The following is a 19,426-nucleotide window of genomic DNA, read 5'->3' on the forward strand; positions in this document are numbered from 1 at the left end:
CAGTATATAAACTCAAATATTTTCTGTTTTTCTTGAATAGTGGGTATAAGTTTCCTACCTTCCATTCCACAGGGACTGTTCCGAATTCTAGGGAATTCTGGATGATCGAAACCAATGCACCCACTAACTCTGACCATTCATTTGCTGGTGTCATCTTTTTAGCATAAGATTTTTAACATAAGAAAGAAGAGCAGAAATAGGCCATTCTGCCCCTTGAGCCTGCTCTGCCATTCAATAAGATCGTGGCTTTTCTGTGACCTTAACTCCACTTTGGTTTCCTTTCTGCCTCCTGATAACCTTTGACTCCCTTGTCAATCAAAAATCTGTCGAACTCAGCCTTGAGTATATTCAATGACTCAGCCTCCACTGCTCGCTAGGGAGGAGAATTCCAAAGACCAACTTCTAAGAGAAGAAATTCCTCCTCATCTTTGCCTTGTTCAGATTTAAAACCCTTGTTTCGGACTTAACTAAATCGCTGTGAAAGAAAAGGGGAGTGCAACTAATTGGATAGCACTTGCAAAGAGCTGGCACAGGCACAATGGATAGAATGGCCTTCTTCTCTGATGTGTCATTTTATGATTCTATGTTGTGATGAAGCATCCCACCCAACACATTAACCTGTTTATCCTTTTCAGATGCTGTTTGACCTCCTGTCCATTTCCAACATCCTGTTTTTATTTCAACATTTCAGCACTTTCTTTTCATTGTGTGATTACAGAATGGATGGTGAATTTGTTTTCATTCTATCTTGCCATTTTTCTACCCCATTTCTATTTTCTAGTTAGATTGAGGTTCAGTAGTCAGTTCCTTAGTGCACTTCACAACAATTACATTCAAAATCTTTCATAAAAGCATGATATTGGAGCAGGCATAGACCATATTGCCCCTGAGTCTGCTCTGCTATTCAATATGATCATGGCTGATCTTCTGCCTCAACCTCACTTGCCTGCCCCCTCCACATATTCCTCGATTCCCTGAAAGATCAAAAATCTGTTTATCTCAGCCTTAAATATACTCAATGGTGGAGCATCCACAACCTTCTAGGGTAGAGGATTACAAATTTTTCAAAGGTTCACAAACCTCCAGGTGAATAATTTTCTCCTCATCTCTGTCCTAAATGATTGACCCCTTATCCTGAGATTGTGCTGTTGTATTCTTGATTCTCAGCCAGGGGAAGGAACCTCTCGGTGCCTACCTTGTCAAGCACTTTCAGAACTGTTTCAATGTTTCATTATATGTTATATGTTTCAATGAGATCACCTTTCATTCTTTTAAACTCCAGAGAGTTCATGCTCAATTTACTCAACCTCTCATCATAGGACAACTCTTTCATCCTAGTGAAACTTTGCTGTACTACCTCCAACACAAGTATAGTCTTCCCTAAATATGGATACCAAAACTGTGCATAGTACTACCTAGGTGTGGTCTCACGAAAGCCCTATATATTGTAGTAAGACTTGTTTATTCTAGTACTCCAATTCCCTTGCGAAATCAGGCAACATGCCAACATTTCAAATAGTACCTATTAGTTCCCTTGCACCCAGAAGTTCTAGTTTGAATTTTGGAGCCTCCTTCATGGCCTGTAAATGATTGTAATTAGCAGGATTCATTCCAGAGGCCTGGCCAGTTTAATGGGCAAGGCCAGCTTCTAGTGTGATGTTTTTAAAACTAACGCAGAAGTTCTCAGAAGCTCGAGTTGTAGTGAACAAAATTTGCACTTAATTCCACAATCTTGCACCAGTTATGCTAATACCGAATGGATTGTGTCAAAACCCCAACACAATCGATTGGAAATGCCAGGATAAAATACTTAAATGTATTTCAGGATCAAATTGGATCAATCAAGTTTAGACCTAAATCAGTGAGAACCTAAAGATTACAGCCAATACACTGCTGCAAGCAGAAATATTGAGACATTTGCTGACTGCTGGCTGACAAAACTTCACATCCCTGTAGAGAACTTCTCTGGCTTTTATGCAAGATCAACAAGAGGAACATCAGGAATGAACAGCTGGCACTGGCTTTTTTTTTAGGAATATGTTCATTTTTTAAAAATTCCAGAGTTGCACACTCATATAGGATCAAATCTATTCTGGACAGAAGAATGGCTATGTTAGGTCATCTCCCTACACCTGGGCATAATTGCAATGTAGTAATCAAATTACAAGTAAAAGTTTTAGATAAATTGTCAAGTTAAAATTTCAATGGCTTATAGTCTTTTATCTGAATCCTGAAATAAAAATTATTGTTTTAAAATAGTTCTGTGATATAGAATGATACAGCACAGAAGGAAGCCATTCAGTCCATCCTACCTATGCCAGGTCTTTGGTAGAGCTATCTAATTAGTTCCACTTCTCTGTAAGCTTCTTCCCTTCAGGTATTTATCCTATTCCCTTTTGAAACTTACTAATGAATCTGTTTCCACCACCCTTTCAGGCAGTGCATTCCAGATCATCATAACTTTCTGCTATTTTTAAAAAAAAGTTTCCTCATGTCATCCCTGGTTCTTCTGGCAATAAATCTTTGCCCTCTGGTTACTGATCCTTCTACTGCTGCAAACTGGTTTTCCTTATTTACTCCACCCAAACCATTTGGAACAAGTCTATTGAACTTTCACTTAACCTTCTCTGCTGTAAGGACAATAATCCCAGCTTCTCCAATCTTTATACATTACTGAAGTCCCCCATCCCTAGTAGCATTCTAGTAAGTCTCCTTTATCACTTCTCTACGGTCTTAATATTTTCCTTAAAGTGCAATTCCCAGAACTGAGTACAGTACTCCAGCTGAGACCTAACCTGTGCTTTATAAAAGGCCGAGTGTGGCTTCCTTGCTTTTATACTCTTATGGGTTGGATTTATATGAGGGAGATGGGTATCGCGAGCCAGGGATAGCAGAGGGGTAGGAAAAATGGCCTAGGAGGCACCGGGAGTTCCGAGAGCAGACAGGCTATAGAAACACGGGAATCAGCGAGAGTTCAGAAAGCAGAGGGCCTATAAAAACAGCATGAGAAGCTGCGAGAGAGCAGAGGGCCTATGAAAACAGCATAAGAAACAGCGAGAGTTCAGAGAGCAGAGGGGCTATAAAATGGTGTGAGAAGCAGCAAGGGTTCAGAGAGCAGAGGGGCTATAAAACAGCACGAGAACCAGTGGGACTTATGAGAGCAGAGGGGCTATAAGAAGCAGCGAGAGTTCCGAGAGTAGAGCAGCTACAAAAACAGTGTGAGAAGCAGCGAGAGTTCCGAAAGCAGAGCAGCTATAAAAACAGTGTGAGAAGCAACGAGAGTTCCGAAAGCAGAGCAGCTATAAAAACAGTGTGAGAAGCAGCGAGAGTTCCAAAAGCAGAGCAGCTACAAAAACAGTGTGAGAAGCAGCGAGAATTCCAAAAGCAGAGCAGCTACAAAAACAGTGTGAGAAGCAGCGAGAGTTCCGAAAGCAGAGCAGCTATAAAAACAGTGTGAGAAGCAGCGAGAGTTCCGAAAGCAGAGCAGCTACAAAAACAGTGTGAGAAGCAGCGAGAGTTCCGAAAGCAGAGCAGCTACAAAAACAGTGTGAGAAGCAGCGAGAGTTCCGAAAGCAGAGCAGCTACAAAAACAGTGTGAGAAGCAGCGAGGGTTCTGAGAGCAAAGGACGTATAAAAACAGTGTGAGAAGCAGCGAGAGTTCTGAGAGCAGAGCAGCTATAAAAACGGTGTGAGAAGCAGCGAGAGTTCCGAAAGCAGAGCAGCTACAAAAACAGTGTGAGAAGCAGCAAGAGTTCCAAAAGCGGAGCAGCTATAAAAACAGTGTGAGAAGCAGCAAGAGTTCCGAAAGCAGAGCAGCTATAAAAACAGTGTGAGAAGCAGCGAGAGTTCCGAAAGCAGAGCAGCTACAAAAACAGTGTGAGAAGCAGCGAGAGTTCTGAGAGCAAAGGCCGTATAAAAACAGTGTGAGAAGCAGCGAGAGTTCTGAGAGCAGAGCAGCTACAAAAACAGTGTGAGAAGCAGCGAGGGTTCTGCGAGCAGAACAGCTATAAAAACAGTGTGAGAAGCAGTGAGAGTTCTGCGAGCAGAGCAGCTATAAAAACAGTGTGAGAAGCAGCGAGAGTTCTGCGAGCAGAGCAGCTATAAAAACAGTGTGAGAAGCAGCAAGGTTTCTGAAAGCAGAGCAGCTATAAAAAGTGTGGGAAACAGCGAGAGTTCCGAGAGCAGAGCAGATATAAAAACAATGTGATAAGCAGTGAGAGTTCCCAGAGCGGAGCAGCTATAAAAACAGTGTGAGAAGCAGCAAGAGTTCAGAGGGACTATGAAAACAGCATGAGAAGCAGCGAGAGTTCTGAGAGCAGAGGAGCTGTAAAAACAGCGCACGAAGCAAGCGGGCATTCCGAGAGCAGAGGGGTTTTTGAAAAAAAATCACATGATGCAGCAAGTGTTCTATGAGCAGAGGGAGTATAAAAACAGCGTGAGTTCGGGGGCAGAGAGGAAAGGTCAATGGCGAGCGTTCCGAGAGCAGAGGGACTATCTCCTGCTGCTGAGGAGAGTCAGAGCAAAGTTAGGCAACAGCAGTCGAGGTGTGACTTCACAGGGGACTCGTTAGTTGATTGGCTGGTGAGTATTGCTGCTTATGGACTGACTCTCAACAACTGGATGATTAAAAACAATCAAAATATTATGTACTAATAATAAGGAACAAGTGAGTAGCTGGTGAGCATTATCTTTTTTTTCCTCAAGTAAGGTTTATTGCAACTAATAATGTGTCCTAGGCCCAGCTATCTTCAGCTGCTTCATCAATGATCTTCCTTCCATCATAAGGTCAAAAGTGGAGATGTTCACTGATGATTGCACAATGTTCAGCACCATTTACAACTCCTCAGATACTGAAGCAATCTATGTCCAAATACAGCAAGACCTGGACAATATTCAGGCTTGGGCTGACAAATGGCAAATAAAATTTATGCCACACAAGTGCCAAGCAATGACCATCTCCAACAAGAGAGAATCTAACCATCGCCCCTTGACTTTCAATGGCATTACCATCGCTGAATCCCCAACTATCAACATCCTGTGGTTACCATTGACCAGAAACTAAACTGGACTAGCCATATAAATACTGTGGCTACAGGAGCAGGTCAGAGGCTAGGAATCCTGCGGCGAGTAACTCACCTCCAGGCTCCCCAAAGCCTGTCCACCATCTACAAGGCACAAATCAGGAGTGTGATGCAATATTCTCCACTTGCCTGGATGAGTGCAGCTCAGCAACGCTCAAGAACCTTGACACCATCCAAGACAAAGCAGCCCGCTTATTTGGCACCCCCTACAAACATTCACTCCCCCCATCACCAACAATAGGGGACCAAATAGGCACTTCTGTGGCCGCACACATGACTCCAGAATGGTTTGCTGCCTCCCTGGTGCCAGGGTCAAGGATGTCACTGAGTGGCTGCAGAGCACCCTGAGTGAAAGGTGAACAGCCAGCAGTCGTGGTCCAGATCAGTACCAACAACAGAAGTAGAAAGAGGGATATGGTCCTGCAGTTAGAATTTAGGGAGCTAGATAGAAAATTAGCAAGCAGGACCTCAAGCGTAGTAATCTCCGGATTACTCCCAGTGCCACAAAAAAGTGAGTATAGAAATAGGAGGATAAGACACATGAATGTATGACTGGAAAGATGATGGCAGAAGGGAGGGCTTTAGATTCTTGGGACGTTGGGACTGGCTTTGGGGGAGATGGGAGCTGTACAAGAATAGAGATTGGTAAGTTAATAGGTTGGGCAGAATAAGGGAAAAAGTAATAAGAGTCTAAGTCAGGGTTACAGTGCATGTATGTGAATGCCGGAGTATGGTAAGTATTATTGGTGCAGATTGCCATGTGGAATTATGATGATGTGGCTGTAACAGAGACCTGGCTCAAGAAAGGGCAGGACCGGGGTTAAATATTCCTGGGTAGAAGGTGTTCATGAAAGATAGGAAAGGAAGAAAAGGGGGAGAGGTGGGCGTATTGATTAAGGAGAGCATTGTAGTGCTGGAGAAAGAGAGTGTCCCATTTGGGGGGTCAAGAACAGAATTGATTTGGCTATAGCTAAGTAACAAAAAAGGTGCAATTACATTGTTTGGTATAGTCTATAGGCAACCAACTAGTGGGAAGGATGTAGAGGAACAAATCTGCAGGGAAGTTACAGAGATACAAGAATTATAAGAGTACTTTTAATGGAGGTCTTTAATTATTCAAATATAAACTGGGATAGTGGTACGGTAAAGGGCAGAGAGGGGCAAGCATTCCTAGAGTGTGTTCAGGAGAATTTTCTACAGCAGTATGTGTCCTGTCTAACAAGAAAGGAGGCACTCCTAGACTTGGTTCTTGGGAACGAGGTGGGAAAAGTAGATCAAGTGGCAGTAGGAGAACATTTAGGGGACAGGGATCATTGTATCATAAGATTTAGGATGATTAGAAAAAGGACAATGAGCAATCCAGAGTAAGAGTAATTAGCTGGGGGAAGGCCAACTTCAAAGCAGAAGAACGGATCTGGGCTGTATAAATTGGAGCTGAAAGTTGGCAAGAAAAACAGTAGCTGAGCAATGGGCTACCTTCAAAGAAAAGATAGTTCAGGCACAGTCAAGGTATATTCCCTCAAAAGGGAAAGGTAGGGCAAACAAATCCAGAGCTCCCTGGATGACAAAGGACGTAGAAATTAAGATAAAGAAGAAAAAGTGTGCTTAAGACACGTGTCAGGTAGAAAATACAATTGAGAACCAGGCTGAATAGAGAAGGTTCAGAGGGGAGGTGAAAAAGCAAATAAGAGAAGCAAAGAGGGATTATGAAAAGAGACCGGCAGCTAACATATATAGGCATATAAATAGTAAAAGGGTGATCAAAGAAGAAGTGGGGCCAATTAGGAACCAAAAAGGGGGTTTACACATGGAGGCAAGGGGCATAGCTGAAGTATTAAATGAATACTTTGATCTGTCTGAAGATACTACCCAGGTCTTGGCGACAGAGGAGGAAACTCTGTCACTGGAAGGGTTTAAAATTGACAAGGAGGAGGTATTGGATTGGCTATCTGTACTTAAAGTTGACAGGGCACCAGGAGCAGATGAGATGCATCCAAGGATACTGAGGGAAGTGAGAGTGGAAATTGCTGAGATACTGGCCATAATTTTCCAGCCTTCCTTAGACTCAGGGGTGGTGCCAGAGGACTGAAGAATTGCAAACATTACGTCCTTGTTCAAAAAAGGGTGTAAAGATAAGCCCAGCAACTCTCAACCAGTTTAACTTTGGTGGTGGGGAAACTTCTAGAAACTAATTTGGGACAGAATTAATAGTCACATGGACAAATGTGGGTTAATTAAGGAAAGCCAGCATGGATTTCTTAGGGAAAATCATGTTTAACTAACTTGCTGGAGCTTTTTGAAGTGGTAACAGAGAGGGTTGATGAGGGTAATACTGTTGATGTGGTGTACATGGACTTCCAAAAGGCATTTGATACAGTGCCGCACAACAGACTTGTGAGAAAAGTTATAGCTCATGGAATAAAAGGGACAGTAGCAACATGGATACAAAATTGGCTGAGTGACAGGAAAACAGAGAATAATGGTTAATGGATTTTTTTTCAAGCTGGAGGATGACTTGTAGTCGGGTTCCCCAAGGGTCAGTATTGGGACCCTTGCTTTTCCTGATATATATTAATTATCTAGACCTTCATGTAAGGAAACAATTTCAAAATTTGCAAATGATTCAAAACTTGGAAACAATGTAAACTGTGAGGAGGACAGTTTGGAACTTCAAAAGGATAGACAAGTTGGTGGAATGGGCGGATAGGTGGCAGATGAAGTTCAATGCAGAGAAATGTGAGGTGATACATTTTGGTAGGAAGAACATGGAGAGACAGTATAAAATAAAGGGTACTACTCTAAAGGAGTGTAGGAGCAGAGGGACATAGGTGTATATGTGAATAAGTCATTAAAGATGCAAGACGGGTTAAGAGAGCAGTTAATGAAGCGTACAGTATCCTAGGTTTTATTAATAGGGGCATAGGGTACAAGGGCAAGGAGGTTATGTTGCACTTGTATAAGACACTAGTTAGACCTCAGCTGGAGTACTGCATCCACTTCTGGGCACCGCACTGTAGGAAGGATGTGAAAGCATTGGAGAGAGCGCAGAAGAGGTTTATGACAATAGCTTCAGGGATGGGAAACGTCAGTTATGAAGATAGATAAGGCTGAGAGGAGATTTGATAGAAGTATTCGAAGTTATGAGGGGCCTGGACAGAGTAGACAGGGGGAAATTGTTCTTACCCACCCCCAACCCCTCATATTTTTCATATGAACCTATGCCCTTCTACCCCCCATGGCCCCTTATAGCACCTAGGCCAACTTAGTGCCAACTCACCCAGTATCCACCATGAGCAGACCTCAGGAGCCATGTTGAGATTAAGTAAAAATAAAGCTCTATTTATATGTTAAAAACTTCACTATATAAAAATCACTGTCTTTGATAAAAAAAACCCATTCAATACATTTAAACCCCCTCAATTATTTAATCTCTTATAAAAACAAACATTTCTGTTCACATATCAAATAGAGCTAATCCCTTAATAACCTTCAGTCCCCTACTGTGATGATGATAGGTTGTGGAAGCAGTCAAGCAGTAATAATGTTATAATTAAGTGTTATGTCACCAAACAGCTATTGAAACTACAAGCACAAATTTATTTTCAACTCTCAGACACAGTGGGCTAGTATTTTTTCAAAATTTAATAGACAGGGGATTAAGTTACGAGACACCTTAACAGTTCCACTGACCGTTTCTGCTTGTTATGAGCATTCACATTCACTCTTAAGAATCATAAGTCACATACCTAAGGAAATGGACATCACTCCAGCAAAAATGGAGTTTGTTTGAACTCAGCACTGAGTTAAAATGGCCCAGTTGGGTGTGGGGTTTCCCCCTATGTGAATCACATCCCACCCCCTTTCCCCTCCCAACAATCTGTTGGAAATGGTGGCAGAACTTTCAGATCCGGGGTCCCAGCACCATTTTGTATAAGGCATGGTGTCTCCACAACTCCACGAAAATCTGGGCCAAAACAGTGAAATTGTGATGAGTCAAACTTGTATGACATAAAATTCTAGTTATGTTGAAGTTGCCAAGCAATCGCACCAACAAAATAGCATATCACATATAATGATGCCCGTGATAAGCTGAAATTCTACACTGGTAACTCTGGATTAGCCAAACTTGCCTGACCTTGTTATAAAACTGCGCCGACCAATCAGAGCGGATTTAGACCACCCGCCCATCCACTTGTTCCCTAACCGATTTCTCAAAGGCTGCAGAGATGCTCCAGGATTTTGTGCTGCAACACAAACACCAAAAACATGCATGACTGCATTGACAACATGGTGCATTGCATCATGCACTTCTGAAAACTGCACGCTAAGCAGAAAAAGACTACAGAGTTTTTCCAAGCTAACTGCTAACATTTTTCGATGTAAAGTTCCGGCCTTTACAAGGTCAAGCCATTGTAAGGTGTGAACAAATTGAATAAAGACCTTTCACACGTTTACTGCTTTACTGTGATTTTATTTGGCATTTGAATCTGTTGTTTTTTACATAGACCATGTTTGTAGGCATATCAGGTTACATAGCGGTGCATTCATGTGGGAATGGGGCATCTTCGGCTATCACAAAGCATCACTTAACACAAATTTGTTGGCAGATCCCCAGGGTTTCGACTCATCTGGATTTTTCTGTATGTCAATATTGTGAAACAAAATGCAGCGATTTACGCGTACTTCTTTCAATTTAGTCTACTGTACTCACTGCTCACAATATGGTCTCCTCTACACTGGGGAGACCAAATGCAGATTGGGTGAATGCTTTGCAGAACACTTCCATTCAGTCTGTAAGCATGACAATGAGCTTCCAGTGATCTGTCGTTTTAATTCTGCACCTTGCTCTCACACTGACATCTCTGTCCTTGGCCTGCTGCTGTGTTCCAATGAAGCTCAACATAACCTTGAGGAACAGCACTTCATCTTTTGATTAGGACTCAGAGTTCAACAATTTCAGACCGTAAACTCTGTACCCCCATTTTTTTTCCTTTTCTTTACATGTTTGTTGTTCTCTTATTTTCGCTTTCAAACAGCAGCACACCTGCCCCAGGCACATGTTTTGAGTTTTTTTCTTTTCTTGTCCATACACCATTCCCTTTAGCCCTGGAAGACTAACTATTCTGTTGTTCAATCTCTCTGTCTTCCACCCTGTCACAGACCTTCCTTTTGTTCTTGTCCCACCCGCCCCTTGTGCAAAACCTAATACATTTCTATCTTTGTCCAGTTCTGCTGAAAGGTCATTAACCTGAAAAGATAACTCTAGCTCTCTCCACAGATGCTGCCTGACCTGCTGATTATTTCCATTATTTATAACATATTAGTACTCTTCATTCTCAACATTGGTTTCTACTGGTGCCATTCTAGTAAATGTTGACACCTATCATCACCTGACCCTTTAGTCCTTGGAAATTCTTCCTTCAATGCTCAATTTTAAACACTTTATTTTCCCTTAACCAGGCAGGGAAGACCTTACATTATATATGTTGTCACCAGTAAAGATCCATTCTCTGGTTATCTCACAGAATGGGGCCATATCCTGTTAAATCATGCAGCTGGGTGTCAACTACACAAACCAATATTGACTGCTGATCCATACTGGTCATTGTCAAATGAAGTAAGTGGCCTGGGTCTAAAATTATGAAGTATCACCCAGGTTTATTTTCATTCATTCTAAACTGCTAATCTATTTCCACGAGAACCTTGCCTTGAGTTAGAGCACTAGATAGGTTTGTGTGCTTTTACCATTAATTAAGTAAAATTATTTGGCAGAATGTAGGCTATAAAATAAATAACTTGTATTTATTTAGCATCTTTCATGTCCTCAGGACATCCCAAAGCACTTCACAGCCAAGAAGTGTAGTCATTGTTGCAATGTAGGGAAAGGTCTCACACAAGGACAAACAAACAGCAATGATCAGATCATCTATTTTTGGTGGCGTTGATTGAAGAATAAATGTTGGCCAGTCAATTGGTACATCAGTAACAACCAGGCTCAGCAAATCATCTAACATTCCCTTAACTACCTAGAAACTTTGGGGAACTGAGTGTGTGATGAAAACAAAAACAAAAATACCTGGAAAAACTCAGCAGGTCTGGCAGCATCTGTGGAGAGGAGCACAGTTAACATTTCAAGTCCTCATTACTCTTCAACATAACTAAGGAAAAATAGAAAAGGGGTGAAATATATGCTGGTTTAAGGTCGGGGGGGTGGGACAAGAAGAGCTGGATAGAGGGCCAGTGATAGGTGGAGATAACCAAAAGATGTCACAGACAAAAAGACAAAGAGGTGTTGAAGGTGGTGATATTATCTAAAGGAATCTGCTAATTAAGGGTAGAAAGCAGGATGAGCAAGGTACAGATAGCCCTAGTGGGGGTGGGGTGGGGTGAAGGAATCGAGAAAGGCTAAAAGGTAGAGATGAAACAATGGATGGAAATGCATTTAAAAATAATGGAAATAGGTGGGAAAAGAAAAATCTATATAAATTATTGGAAAAACAAAAAGGAGTGGGAAAATCAGAAATGGGGTGGGGATGGAGGAGAGAGTTCATGATCTAAAATTGTTGAACTCAATGTTCAGTCCGGAAGGCTGTAAAGTGCCTCGTCGGAAGATGAGGTGCTGTTCCTCCAGTTTGTGTTGAGCTTCACTGGAACAATGCAGCAAGCCAAGGACGGACATGTGGGCATGAGAGCAGGGTGGAGTGTTGAAATGGCAAGCGACAGGGAGATCTGGGTAATGCTTGCGGACAGACCGAGGGTGTTCTGCAAAGCGGTCACCCAGTCTGCGTTTGGTCTCTCCAATGTAGAGGAAACCACATTGGGAGCAACGAATGCAGTAGACTAAGTTGAGGGAAGTGCAAGTGAAATGCTGCTTCACTTGAAATGAGTGTTTGGGCCCTTGGACGGTGAGGAGAGGGGAAGTAAAGGGGCAGGTGTTGCATCTTCTGCGGTTGCATGGGAAGGTGCCGTGGGAGGGGGTTGAGGTGAAGGGGGTGATGGAGGAGTGGATCAGGGTGTCACGGAGGGAATGATCCCTACGGAATGCCGCCGGGAGGGGTGAAGGGAAGATGTGTTTGGTGGTGGCATCATGCTAGAGTTGGCGGAAATGGCGGAGGATAATCCTTTGAATGCAGAGGCTGGTGGGATGATAAGTGAGGACAAGGGGGACCCTATCATGTTTCTGGGAGGGAGAGAAGATATGAAGGCGGATGCACGGGAGATGGGCTGGACACGGTTGAGGGCCCTGTCAACCACCGTGGGTGGAAAACCTCAGTTAAGGAAGAAGGAGGACATGTCAGAGAAACTGTTTTTGAAAGTGGCATCATCAGAACAGATGCGACGGAGGCGAAAGAACTGAGAGAATGGGATGGAGTCCTTACAGGAAGAGGGGTGTGAGGAGCTGTAGTCGAGGTAGCTGTGGAAGTCGGTAGGCTAGTAATGGATATTGGTGGACAGTCTATCACCAGAAATTGAGACAGGTCAAGGAAGGGAAGGGAAGTGTCAGAGATGGACCATGTGAAAATGATGGAGGGGTGGAAATTGGAAGCAAAATTAATAAATTTTTCCAGGTCCAGACGAGAGCATGAAGCAGCATCGAAGTAATCATCGATGTACCAGAGAAAGAGTTGTGGGAGGGGGCCAGAGTAGGACTGGAACAAGGAATGTTCCACGTACCCCATAAAGAGACAGGCAAAGCTGGGGCCCATGCGGGTACCCATAGCCACACCTTTTATTTGGAGGAAGTGAGAGGAGTTTAAGGAGAAATTGTTCAGTGTGAGAACAAGTTCAGCCAGACGGAGGAGAATGGTGGTTGGGGATTGTTCGGGCCTCTGTTCGAGGAAGAAGCGGAGAGCCATCAGACCATCCCGGTGGGGGATGGAGATGTAGAGGGATTGGACGTCCATGGTGAAGAGGAGGCGGTTGGGGCCAGGGAACTGGAAATTGTTGATATGATGTAGGGTGTCAGAGGAATCATGAATGTAGGTGGGAAGGGACTGGACAAGGGGAGAGAGAATGGAGTCAAGATACCAACAAATGAGTACCGTGGGGCAGGAACAGGCTGACACAATCGGTCTGCCGGGACAGTCCTGTTTGTGGATTTTGGGTAGGAGGTAGAAGCGGGCTGTCCAAGGTTGGGAGACTTTCACATGGTCCATCTCTGACACTTCCTTTCCCTTCCTTGACCTCTCTGTCTCAATTTCTGGTGATAGACTGTCCACCAATATCCATTACAAGCCTACCGACTCCGACAGCTACCTCGACTACAGCTCCTCACACCCCGCTTCCTGTAAGGACTCCATCCCATTCTCTCAGTTCCTTCGCCTCCGTCGCATCTGTTCTGATGATGCCACTTTCAAAAACAGTTCCTCTGACATGTCCGCCTTCTTCCTTAACCGAGGTTTTCCACCCACGGTGGTTGACAGGGCCCTCAACCGTGTCCGGCCCATCTCCTGCGCATCCACCCTCACACCTCCTTCTCCTTCCCAGAAACATGATAGAGTCCCCCTTGTCCTCACGTATCACCCCACCAGCCTCCGCATTCAAAGGATTATCCTCCGCCATTTCCGCCAACTCTAGCATGATGCCACCACCAAACACATCTTCCCTTCACCCCTCCCGGCGGCATTCCGTAGGGATCATTCCCTCCGTGACACCCAGGTCCACTCCTCCATCACCCCCTTCACCTCAACCCCCTCCCACGGCACCTTCCCATGCAACCGCAGAAGATGCAACACCTGCCCCTTTACTTCCCCTCTCCTCACCGTCCAAGGGCCCAAACACTCATTTCAAGTGAAGCAGCATTTCACTTGCACTTCCCTCAACTTAGTCTACTGCATTCGTTGCTCCCAATGTGGTTTCCTCTACATTGGAGAGACCAAACGCAGACTGGGTGACCGCTTTGCAGAATACCTTCGGTCTGTCCGCAAGTATTACCCAGACCTCCCTGTCGCTTGCCATTTCAACACTCCACCCTGCTCTCATGCCCACATGTCCGTCCTTGGCTTGCTGCATTGTTCCAGTGAAGCTCAACACAAACTGGAGGAACAGCACCTCATCTTCCGACTAGGCACTTTACAGCCTTCCGGACTGAATATTGAGTTCAACAATTTTAGATTATTAACACTCTCCTCCATCGCCACCCCCTTTCCGATTTTCCCCCTCCTTTTTGTTTTTTCCAATAATTTATATAGATTTTTCTTTTCCCACCTATTTCCATTATTTTTAAATGTATTTCCATCCATTGTTTTATCTCTACCTTTTAGCCTTTTTCGATTCCTTCACCCCACCCCACCCCCACTAGGGCTATCTGTACCTTGCTCGTCCTGCTTTCTACCCTTAATTAGCAGATTCCTTTAGATAATATCACCACCTTCAACACCTCTTTGTCCTTTTGTCTGTGACATCTTTTGGTTATTTCCATCTATCACTGGCCCTCTATCCAGCTCTTCGTGTCTCACGCCCCCCTTAAACCAGCATATATTTCACCCCTTTTCTATTTTTCCTTAGTTCTGTTGAAGAGTCATGCGGACTCGAAACATTAACTGTGCTCCTCTCCACAGTTGCTGCCAAACCTGCTGAGTTTTTCCAGGTATTTTTGTTTTTGTTTAGGATTCCCAGCATCCGCAGGTTTTTGTTTTCATCTGTGTGTGTGATGAAGATAGCATAAGAGGGAGGAATTTTAGAAAAATATAAATTTTAGGTGTTCTTCCCAATATTACATAAATGCAGCACTTGTATTGGATAAAAGCTTTCAGCTATGTATTACAGAACTAAAAACTGCAAATACTGTTCAGCTTTAGACACTTTTTTTCCTTTACTAGGCGGGAAAGGTCTAAGGTGCCTTACATAGTGCGACAGTGTGTGGAAGAGATTGAAAGGCGCGGAATGGAGGAGATTGGAATCTATCGAGTGTCGGGAGTTGCAACAGATATTCAGGCCCTTAAAGCTGCTTTTGATGTCAGTAAGTATTCAGGTTTTGGTGTTGTACATAGCGCATGGCCCTTACAGTCAGTTAAAGATAGTTTTTGAATTCTATCAGAAATTCCTTGTATATAAAAAAAAGCAAATAATTTCTGTATCCAAAAGCCTCTGGAGACAAAATTCCAAAGATTCACAGCCCTCCAATCAGGAGATATTTCTCCTTGTCTTAGTCCTGAATGATCGACCCCTTATCCTGAGATATCCCCTGTGTTCTAGATTCCCCGGCTGGGGAAACAATCTCTTAAGGTCCTTCAGAATCTTGTACGTGTCATAGAGGTCACCACCTTCATTCCTCTAAATTCCAGACAGCATAGGTCTAGTTTACTCAGCCTTTCATCATGGAACAACCCTCTCATCTAGGAACCAATCTAATGAGCCTGCACTGTACCACCTCCTGTGCATGTTTATCCTTCCTTAAAAATGGGGTACAAGGAGTAAATTAACCCTTTATTCCCTTTTCCCAAACTCTGAAATGATTTGAAGTGATAATCCTTTATGGTGACAGTGGTTATATCTTATTCTATATAAGATTCCTACATAGTATGTACCTCCATATTGATGCTGCACATGATCCCAACCTGTTGAAGTTAAAGTACTTTAATATTGTGCCACACAATGTACATCTTGATGTGTTTTTACATTAGAAGATTACTTTTGATCTATTAAATAGTTCTGTAAATATTACAGTGAATGGGGGATTCAGCATCTGGGAATGAACATTTGGTAATTGGTTCTGTAGTTTTGTTCCTCTGGCTCACATATTTTGTTGTCATCAACAACTTACCCCTTTAAGAAAATAAGAAATAGGAACCAGAGTAGATGATACAGTCATTTGAGCCTGCTCTGCCATTTAATGTGATCATGGCTGATCTTCTACAGCAACACTTCATCTTCTTCCTCAACACCTCGTCTTCTTCTTAGGCAGTCCCTCAGGATCAGGGATGACTTGCTTCTGCTCCAGTTGGATGGGTTCTGAAATGGCTGATAAGTCCATCTGCAAACTCTGCCACATGCAGTGCAGAAGGTACTTGGAGGGTCTGGTAGAAAAGTTGTGAGGAGGTTTGTGCGCTCTCTCCGAAGCCTCAACTTTGCCTCTGCTGTTCTCCAAGTCTTTTGATGTGTTCCATGCCTTCCCAAATGGACCTTCTCCATTTTGGTCAGTCACTAGCCAGGGACACACATGAAGATGTTTGACCTCTTCAGGGATGCTTTGAGACATCCCTAAAGTGTTTCCAATCTCCTCCTGAAAGTCTCCTGCCATGACTGAGTTCCAAGTAGAGCAGTTGCTTTGGGAGTCTAGTGTCAGGCATATGAATGACATGCCTGTTCAGTGGAGCTAGTTTTGAGTGACTAGCACCTCGATGATGGGCATGTGGGCTTGGGATTTGGAGGATCTTGTGAAGGCACCACTGTTGGCACTTGTCCACTGCTTTGAGTTGCCTGCTATAGATCGTCCAACTCTCTGAATCATATAGGAGCGCAGGGATCACTGCTTCCCAGTAAACCATGGCCTTAGTCTTGGGTTTCAGATCCCCTTGGAATGAACTCTTCGTCCACTGGGAAGAGGCAATTGAAGAGGATCCTTGCAATGATCTTCCATGTGGCAGACAGCAGAGAAACTGCTTTGTAGTTACCAAAATTCTATTTGTCTCTCTTCTTGAATATAGTCACGATCACAGTGTCCCTGAAATCCCCGACATGCATTCGTTTTCCCAGATGAGGGATATGTCATCACGCCATGAGTGTATTTCTGCTGTGTTTCAGAATTTTGGCAGGGATTTCATCTGCACTTTCTCACCTGCTCCCCAAATCCCTTGATTCCCTGAGAGACCAAAAATCTAGCCATCTAAGCCTTAAATAAAATCAACATTGGAGCATCCAAAACCTTCTGGGGACAAAATTCCAAGGATTTACAGCCCTCCAATCAGGAGATATTTCTTCTTATCTTAGTCCTGAATGATTGACCCCTTATCCTGAGGTATCCCCTGTGTTCTAGATTCCCCAGCTGGGGAAACAACCTCTTAAGGTCCTTCAGAATCTTGTACGTGTCATAGAGATCACCACCTTCATTCCTCTAAATTCCAGACAGCATAAGTCCAATTTACTCAGCCTTTCAACATGGAACAACCCTCTCATCTAGGAGCCAATCTAATGAACCTGTGTTGTACCACCTCCTGTGTATGTTTATCCTTCCTTAAAAACGGGGTACAAGGAGTAAATTAACCCTTTCTTCCCTTTTCCCAAACTCTGAAATGATTTAAAGTGATAATCCTTTATGGTGACAGTGGTTATATCTTATTCTGTATAAGTGAATACATACTAATGTTTGAACAGTAATATTGAAGTGCAGCAGTATTACCATTACACTCTGGGTGGGAGCCTGATTTCCACATAATCACTCTGGCCGCATCAGTCAGTGTGCACAGTGTGGTCTCTCTGTTAACCCTCTGTCAACTCGAAGGTTCAAAAAACCTCTGCCCAATATCTTATACATTATTTTATCAACTTGGAAACATTTCAATGCTAAGGCTGGCATCTCTGCATCTCAGCTGTAGCAACACTTCCTTATTCTTGTACTCCAATCCCCTTTCAATAAAGGCCAACGTTTGCCTTTCTAATTGTTTGCTGTACCCTCATCACCTTTCCCATAATAAAACATGTCAAGATGCTTCACAGTTAGCACTCAGATCCAAGGATGGGCGGAATGGGCAATTAGACATGGGCAATAAAAATGCTGGCCTAGCCATTTTCACATCCCGTGAAAGAATTACAAAAAAATTGGCTGGAAGTACTGTAGAACACATAGGTTTTAAGGAGGTTTTTGAAAGTGACCAGGGACATGGAGCAATTAGTTTGCAAATGGGAGTGAGAATGTGGGATTCTAAAGGATTTAGTGGAAGTAGGTAGGGACAGAGATGGGTGATATTTCAGAGTTGTAAGTAGCCAGTGTTACTCTTTCACTGGATTTGGGAATAAAAGCTTAGCTTTGGGTCAAATAGGATACTGATGTTATACATTTTATATTGTCAGGCTGAACATAAGCAGGGAACCAGTGAGGATAATGAGATTGGAGTTTTTTAAAATTCATTTGGGGGATGTGGGCTTCACTGGCTGGGCCAGTATTTATTGCCCATCCCTAGTTGCCCTTGAGAAGATGGTGGTGAGTTGCCTTCATGTAATCCGTGTGGTGTAGGTACACCCACCGTGCTGTTAGGGAGTTTCAGGATTTTGACCCAGCAACAGTGAAGGAACGGCAATATATTCCCAAGTCAGAATGGTGAGTGACTTGGAGGGGAACTTACAGGCGGTGGTGTTCCCATGCATCTGCTGCCCTTGTCCTTCTAGATGGTAGTGGTCGTGGGTTTGGAAGGTGCTGTTGAAGGAGCCTTGGTGAATTCCTACAGTGCGCCTTGTAGATGGTGCACACTGCTGCTACTGTGTGTCGGTGGTGGAGGGAATTAATGTTTGTGGATGTGGTGCCAATCAAGCAGGCTGCTTTGTCCTGGATGGTGTCAAGCTTCTTGAGTGTTGTGGGAGCTGCACTCATCCATGCAAGTGGGGAGTATTCCATCACACTCCTGACTTGTAGATGGCAGACTGGTTTTGGGGAGTCAGGAGATGAGTTACTCACTGCAGGATTCCTAGCCTCTGACCTGGTCTTATAGCCACAGTGTTTATATGGCTAGTCCAGTTCAGTTTCTGGTCAATGGTAACCCGCAGGATGTTGATAGTGGGGGATTCAGTGATGGTAATGCCATTGAACATCAAGGGGCGATGGTTGGATTCTCTCTTGTCATTGTCATGGTCATTGTCTGGCACTTGTGTGGCACGAATGTTACTTGCCACTTGTCAGCCTGAGCCTGGATATTGTCCAGGTCTTGCTGCATTTGGACCTGGACTGCTTCAGTCTCTGAGGAGTCGCAAATGGTGCTGAATATTGTGCAGTCATCAGCGAACATCCCCACTCTTGACCTTATGATGGAAGGAAGACCACTGATGAAGCAGCTGAAGATGGTTGGGCCTCGGACACTACGCTGAGAGTAGAGTCTGTGGCATAGAGTTTCTAGCAGGCCCTGAACAGGTTGCTGTTGCTAATTTTGAGCTGCAAAAGTTTGAGCTGATCCACAGTTTAATATTAGACAAGCGATCAAACAGCATGGCAACCATCATGGAATCAAAGGAGAAGTAATGCTGCATATCTCTGGAATACATATGAATGCTGACCCTATGCTTATAGATAATGTTGCTGAGGGGCAGCAAATAAATGAAGAATAAAATGGAGCAAAGATGGAATATGGAGCACACGAGAGATGATCAATTATTGGAGAAGAAGCCGGTACAGGAGATGTGCTAGTTCAGAATGG

General features: G+C 43.6%; 1 protein-coding gene across 1 annotated transcript in view; it reads left to right on the top strand.

Annotated features, from left to right (window-relative positions):
* Positions 1 to 19,426, top strand: part of LOC144687520 (breakpoint cluster region protein) — a 598,462-nt gene that overhangs the window by 550,621 nt on the left and 28,415 nt on the right. Inside the window, exon 19 of the mRNA XM_078553761.1 lies at positions 14,903 to 15,042. Within this exon, the coding sequence (XP_078409887.1) occupies positions 14,903 to 15,042 (140 nt within the window). The remainder of the gene's footprint in view (positions 1 to 14,902; positions 15,043 to 19,426) is intronic.

Source organism: Cetorhinus maximus, chromosome 12, assembly GCF_964194155.1.
Source record: "Cetorhinus maximus chromosome 12, sCetMax3.hap1.1, whole genome shotgun sequence".
NCBI lineage: Eukaryota > Metazoa > Chordata > Chondrichthyes > Lamniformes > Cetorhinidae > Cetorhinus > Cetorhinus maximus.